Source organism: Dipteris shenzhenensis, chromosome 3, assembly GCF_047967505.1.
Source record: "Dipteris shenzhenensis isolate YYH24624 ecotype China chromosome 3, Dip_SZ_1.0, whole genome shotgun sequence".
Taxonomy (NCBI): Eukaryota; Viridiplantae; Streptophyta; class Polypodiopsida; order Gleicheniales; family Dipteridaceae; genus Dipteris; species Dipteris shenzhenensis.
The window spans coordinates 14652892-14660232 of NC_141598.1; the positions used below are offsets into that span (position 1 = coordinate 14652892).

Below are 7341 nucleotides of genomic sequence, written 5' to 3' on the forward strand. Positions count from 1 at the left end.
AAATTTGAATAACACAGCAATGACAAAACAAACACCGCTACAAAGTTTTCATCCGATCCACAAAATATAAACTTGAAACAAATGAAATTGATTCCTCTCCCACAGTTCCATAAAGTACCAGTACACATATGGACTATGAACAAATCTAACATTGACATAGCTCTCTTGTGTTCATAGAAATTGCATGGAAAAATCAACACTGCTATAGAGTTACTGATCTTCAAAGAATATTACACAGCTCCCAAGGCAACACATGGCTCCACCATCTAGAAAATTTACAGCAACTACACCAATAAACAAAACACATTTATCAAGCCATGATAACGAGAGAGTCAAGAACCTTCTTCCCCTCTGGTCCCTTGGAATACCAGTTAGACACATGATCCCCAAATAACACACCCTTATAAAGAGCAGGATGTTCTGTGTCTATCAATTCCGAGGCAGGTGAAACAACAACATCCTTGGAAGGATCATAAAATGTTGCGACTGAAATTCTTGGTTTAGAAATATTTGCTACAGCACGATGCTCAACGCTTACGTACCTTCCATTGCTGAGAATCTGCAAAAAAGCTCCTCGTTATCAGAAAGACTTGAGGAAACACTGTGTATGACAAATACAAGAAACTAAACTGGTCAAGCCTCACCTGCATCTGGTCTGCCAAGTTTACAACTAGGGCATCAGGGATGGGCTGCACTGCCACCCAAAGACCATCTTTACGTACTTGCAACCCTCCCACTTCATCTTGCATAAGAAGTGTGATCACACCCAAGTCGGAATGTGACTGCAGACCTAATGTGAGTTCTGGCTGTGGGCATGGCGGATAGTAGTTCAGAGACACATTCTGATAAGGCTCCCCTAGGGTGTCTTCTATATACGAAGCCCGAAGGCCTAGACTTTCAGAAATAATTGCCAATAGTCGTTGTGCTAAAAGCTTCATCTGGTGACTGTATTCATCCACAGTTTGCCTGCATACAAATCAAACAGCAATATAACACCACAGTAAGTCAGACATTGCTTATCTCAAACTAGGAAGCTGTATGAGAAATTATACCAGGAGCCCGAATTGATGAATAAATTAATTGGTTGACTCAATTCTTTGTTAGCTTCCCTTACAACGACTCAGGATGTTAACATATCTGCTTGTATTTATTCAAATAGCCTAACCTCCGTCAAGCGGACAATTTCAGGTTTCTATAGACCGTTACTTCGGGAGTGCTCGGGCAATTCAAATTCGACTTTTGCTTGAAAGGGCACAACTCAGTAATAATTACTTGTCTATTGATGAGGCCACCTGTATGCAGCGGGTGTGTCGGGCCAATTAACTGGTCGCCTTCGTGTCAGAGGAAGCGTGTGATGATCAAAATAATCTCTCCAATCCAAAACTTGGTCCTCCTTCACAAGCATTCGACTTCCATAGCCTTCAGAGGCTAACACTCCAGGCTTACAGGCGAATCGAAGCTTATCTTCGACAGGCAGGGCAAAGAATTGGGACCCAACTGAGATCATCTGGTGCAGAACTTCCAAAGGCACTCCATGATTGACAATTTGGAAGAAACCCCACTGGGAGCAAGCCTGGCCGATCTGCTGGATGAGGGTGGATCGACTCTGGGAAAGATCTATGACAGGGATGGAGATATCGTGGCTGAATGAATTGTGGGGGACTGAAGGGCGCTCGTGGGCAGGTCGAATGTAAGCATGGGGGATATGGCCGATACCTCTGTCGGCCAAACATTGCACTGGCTCGGGGAAAGGACCAGCCATGACTCTTGTTATGGGCCTTTCTGAGAACCACGTGGGTCATATCCTATAGTACTCTGCCCTGCTTGGATCCTTCGCCTTCATCACTGTTGCTCCTTCTACTCTTCTACTCTTTGCTCTGCAAGGCTAGGTACTCAGCACTTCCAATAAAGGAAGTTGCTAAAACAAATTTAGTAAGATCTCGGTTAGTTTCTATTTGGGTCAAACAAATTTAGGAAGTTTGGGTTAGTTCCTATTTGGGTCAAACATTCCTATTTGGGTCAAACAAATTTAGTAAGATTTGGGTTTGGGTCAAACATTCCTAACTACATCATTAACCTAAGACCTAACCCTAGTCCCCACTAACTCGGTCAACTTGATCGACTACTCACAAACCGCCACTTTTACTAACCCAACCAAAAAAACCGACACTACCCTAAGACCCTTTGCAGGGCCAATAAACGTGATTCTGGCTCAACCAAAAAGCAACCAAAGAAAAGCGTTCATATCTTCAAAATCTTTAGACGCTTCTATGGCCCTAAGGGTGGGTTCACACCACCCCGACAGACATGGATGGAAAATGGTGGTCGTCTGACATGGTCCAATTGCTAAGCTGGGGCCCGGACATGGACAAAGAAAAAAGATGGGCGGCCCTTGATGGCCGCCTAACTACTTGGTTCTCATATCCGATTGGAATCAATGCCACTCATGATATTGTCGAGGTTCTCCAATGAGATTGGCTGTGGAGATTGGCATCAGTGCTATTCTCCATGTCCTCATATGAGATTGGCAATAGTGCATTTATCCATTTCCTAACATGGGGTTGTGGGATTGGCTCCAACACCATTGTCTAGGTCCTAGTATGACTTCGTTGGCACCAGTGCCATTTCCTGGTCTTCAAATGAGATCGGAAATAGTGCCATTCCTAGAGAGGTCTTCATAGCACTGGTGCCATTCTCCATGTGACTAATATGGACAATAGCCCAAATTCCATTCTACACAAAACTCAGATGGAGATTGACACATATGCAAACCTTGGATAATGGCAACAATGCCACTCTCTAAAATTTGAATTAGAATGGCACTAGTGCCACTCTCCATGTGACTGATAAGAACAATGATATAAGTGTCTTTCTCCACAAACTCACATGGAGATTAGCACTAGTTCCATTCTCTAGGTCCTTAGATGGGAATGGCAACAGTGTCATTCTCCACAACCTAATATGGGACTATGAACATGGGCACATATGCCATTCTACAAGTCCTCATAAGAGATCTTGGAGAATGGCACCAGATCCAATCTCAAGAATTTGAATTAGATGGGCTTGGTGCCATTCTCCATGTGATTGATATGGACAATAGCACAAGTGCTATTCCACACAAACTCACATGGAGATTGGAACAAGTGCCATTCTCCACATCCTCAAATGAGGTTTCAACCAGTGCCATTCTCTAGATCTTGGAGAATGGTACTAGTGCCACTCTCAAGAATTTGAATTAGAATGGCACTGGTGCCATTCTCCATGTAGCTAACATGGACAATGGCACAAGAGGCATTCTCCACCAACTCACTTGAAGATTGGCACTAGTGCCATTCTCTAGGTCTTGAAATAAGGTTTATACTAGTGCCATTCTCCAGATCTTCATATGGCGCTATGGAGATTGGTATCAATCGGTTCTCATATGAGATTGGCACCAATGCCATTTTCTAGGTCCTCGGATGTGGTTTTGATTTGATTATGGAGATTGGCACAAGTGCCATTCTCCAAATCCTCATATGGTACTATGGAGATTGGCACCACTCCCATCACAATATCTCCTCTCTAATATGAGATTGGCACTAGTGTCATTCTACAAGTCCTAAAATGGGGTTGTAATATGATGTTGACTCTCATATCAAATTGGAATCAATTGCATTCTCCATGTTCTCATGATATTCTCCAAGTTCTCATATGAGATTGGTTGTGAAGATTGGCACCAGTGCCATTCCCCACAAACTCACATGGAGATTGGTACCAATACCATTCTCTAGGTCCTCAAATGAGATTTTTGATAGTGCAATCATCCATGTCCTAATATGGGGTTGTGGAGATTGGCTCTAGTGCCATTCTCTAGGTCCTAGTATGACTTTGGATGGAGTGCCATTCTTTTGGACTTCAAATGAGATTGGCAGTGTCATTCCAGGTCCTCATAAGAGATTGGGGAGAATGGCACCAATGCCACTCTCTGGTGCTCTATCTATAATGTTCTTCCACCACTTCCAAAGCAAGTCTGCACTTGGTAACCACACTTAGCCTTAACTTTGCCCCTATTAGCTTGATTGAGGGCTAACAATTGTAGAGGATGGAAGAATACATGGACAAAATTTTTAGGTAGTAGCCACATAAGTTTCACCTTTGGATCATGATGAATGGTGAGAATACTTTTTTATTATGAAGGGACAAGTTATGCTTGCTCTCCTTGTACCAAGGAAATACAAGATGAAGAATAGGGTTGTGCATTGTGTATGTGGCACTACTGATGGAGTAGATCCAAACCCTATGAGAGGGATTTGTGTCTTTGATATCTCTAGAGATTTAAGGAATAACAATGATATGTAGAACAAAGAAATCTTGATATGAATGTGCATGACTTCCTGAGATATGGAGAGTGCTTGAGTAAGACTATTTTTTAAGTTTTGATTCATGTGAGCCTTTTGTGATGGCATTCAACTATAGAAAATTCATAAAATTTTATGTATGTAGATTTGTCAACAAGTTGGTACCACACACAGTGATCAATTGAAGGCACAATACTCTTAACATAAAAAAATATCATAGTAACAAGTTCATGTTCAATACATAGTGAGAGACCATGTTTCATGGGAAGGGATCATTCCTTAGGGATTTACTACCTTAAAACCCTACAAAGCATGTATTTTACATGGAAAAATATGAATATATTCAAAAACCCCTTCTAATGATTGCATGTGCTACCTTACATATTACTTATAGTGGATCCCTCAAAGGATCATTGGCCCCAAAAAACCTTGCCTTGAAGTTAAATGATTGTCTTGAGTCATGGAGAGAGAACGGGAGAGCATCCACCAGTAGTACAAGAAGAGGCTATCAATACTCCACAAGTTTCTTTATCCATGCATATTTTCAAATTTGTGGAATATTGCATTGGAAGATTTTGGTTGGTGAGAGACATGGGGGGCATGAATGGACTTGAGGAAAACAGACAAGATGAGGTGATTGTGGCCACAAAGCAATGGTAGTAGAGTTGTTCTTCTGAAGCCACCATGGATCTTGACCAAGAGTGAAAGGTAATGGTGGTGAAGAAGGACATCACCTCTTCATCAAGATCACAAGAGTCTAAGCACCTAATCGCTCCTTCCTTCTGCCCTCCCCTCTCTGTCTCTCACCTCTCCTTCCGCTCGGCCCTCCCCTATCCCTCCCCCTCTCTCCTCGTATGATATTTTGAGATTGCTCATTGTAGTCCTGAGAGCCTTTCACAAGCCCTACTTCTCCTCTACCCTCCTCTCTTTAGCCACAAAAAACCATGAAAATATCATATATATATATATATATATAACATTTATTTATTTATATTTATATTTGTATTTGTATTTGTATTTATATAGTTAAGTTCCATGCATGACATTAATTTACCATGAGAGTCTTCTAAAATCTCCAAGACCTAATAATGGTGTTAATAAACATGTTTCGGAACTCTAAAATCTCTAAGACTTAATAATGGTGCCAATAAACACCTTTCAAAGTTTCAAAAAGCAATAGTGGTATAATCTCAAAGAACTTTATAAACACCTTGCAATAGTTACAACGGTTTTTTAAGATGTGTTTGCGGTGAGTGAAGCACACATCTTCAAATGATGCATCTTGATGGAGGGCAAAAAAGAGGGAAAGAAGGAAAAGGGAGGGGAAGGGGGAGAGACATAGAATGGAGGGGGAAAGAGAGGGAAAGAGAGGGGGAAGCCTCAAGGAAGGAAAGAAGGTAAGGGAAGAGCAAGGGGAGGAGGAGGAGAGGAGAGGAGAGGAGGAGAGAGAGAGAGAGAGAGAGAGAGAGAGAGAGAGAGAGAGAGAGAGAGAGAGAGGGGAGGGGGAGGGTAAGGGGAAGAGAGAGGAGAGAGGAGAGGGAAGGGAAAGGGGGAGAGGAAAGGGGAGGAGAGGTCTCTTGCTTTACCATGGTAGTAATAATTTTAACACAAAAAAGGAGGAAGGGGGATGGGAGAGGGAAGGGGATGGGAGAATGACTTTTTAAGAACAAATTTAAAAAGATAAGAGGAGAGGGAAGGGGGGTGTGATGGGGGGGAGGAGGGGAAGGGGTCGCGCTACTGCAAATATATTTATTTATATATTGCCATGGTCCCTTGCACTTTTGCGGCAACTTAATGAGGGTGGGGAGGCGTGGGAGGGTAGGAAAGGGTGGGGAAGAAAGGGAGGGAGAGAGAAGAGGAGAAGGGAAAGAGAGGGAGGGAGGGAAAGAGAGAGGGAGAGAAGGGAGGTGAATGGGAAGAGAGAGGGAGAGAACGGAGGAGAAAGGCGAGGGAGAGAGAAAGGGGGAAGGGAGTGCAATGCGAAGAAGAGGGACAGGGAGAGAGGAAGGGAGGGGAACACGATGGGGGTGAGAGTAGAAGGGAGGGTGTGATTGAAAATGAGTTACGAGAGAGGTGAGAGTCAATATATATCCCTCAAGGATTCAAACTTCTCGCTCTAGAATTCAAACTTCCCGCTCCTCCTCCCCCACCTCTCTCTCTCTCTCTCTCTCTCTCTCTCTCCCCCCCCTCCCCTTCGCCCCCCCCTCCCCTTTTCCCCTGCCCCCCACCTCCCCTTATCCCACCCCCCCCCTCTGTCTCCCTTTCCCCTCCCCCCCCCTTCCCCATCCTCCCCTTTCCCCTCCCCCCTTTTGCCTTTCCCCTTTCCCCCCCTTTTCCCCCCCTCTTTTTCCCTCCCCCCCTTTACCATTCACCCCCCTTCACCCCCCCCCCTCCCTTTCCCCTCCCCTTCCCGCCTTTCCCCCCCCCTTCCTTTGTTCCCCTCTCCTCCATTCCTTTTTTTCCTTTCTCCCTCTCCTTACCACTCCCCCATGGGTCTTGAGCTTTGCCATGGCTTGCACTTGATGGCGTGCATTGGTTTCTTTTCTTGTTGATATCACACACACACACACACACCCAAATGAGTTCTTACTGCTCAATCACACACACATACAATGAAAAATAAGGACATCATAATGTTCATTCACACACACATGCGTGCATGCACACGTGTGCACACACACATACCAAAGAAAAAAAACACTTTTATAATGCACACACACACACACATACACATGTGTGTGTGCACATGCACACAAAGAACAATATATACTTTCATAAATCACACACACACACACCACATAAAAATTTGAATAAACCCACATATTCTCATAATGCTTACTCACACACACACATACATACACACACATAAAGAAATATAATCACTTTTCCAATGCTCACACACTCACACACGTATAAATTTGAATAAACACATACCAGGTGAAGGAAAGCGAGTTTGATTAGAAGCATCTAATTTCTTGTAGTATCGTTGCCTTGATGCCCTTTT

General features: G+C 43.5%; 1 protein-coding gene across 1 annotated transcript; it reads right to left on the reverse strand.

The window, feature by feature from the left end:
* Positions 1-222: 222 nt before the first annotated feature.
* LOC147903407 (2-oxoglutarate (2OG) and Fe(II)-dependent oxygenase superfamily protein) lies at positions 223-1841 on the reverse strand. Its single transcript, XM_087398820.1, has 4 exons — positions 1817-1841; positions 1293-1773; positions 645-966; positions 223-559 (listed from the first exon to the last, which is right to left on the reverse strand). The coding sequence occupies exons 2-4, from the start codon at positions 1760-1762 to the stop codon at positions 311-313; spliced, it is 1041 nt and encodes a 346-aa protein (XP_087254946.1). The 5' UTR covers positions 1763-1773; positions 1817-1841; the 3' UTR covers positions 223-310.
* Positions 1842-7341: the final 5500 nt, after the last annotated feature.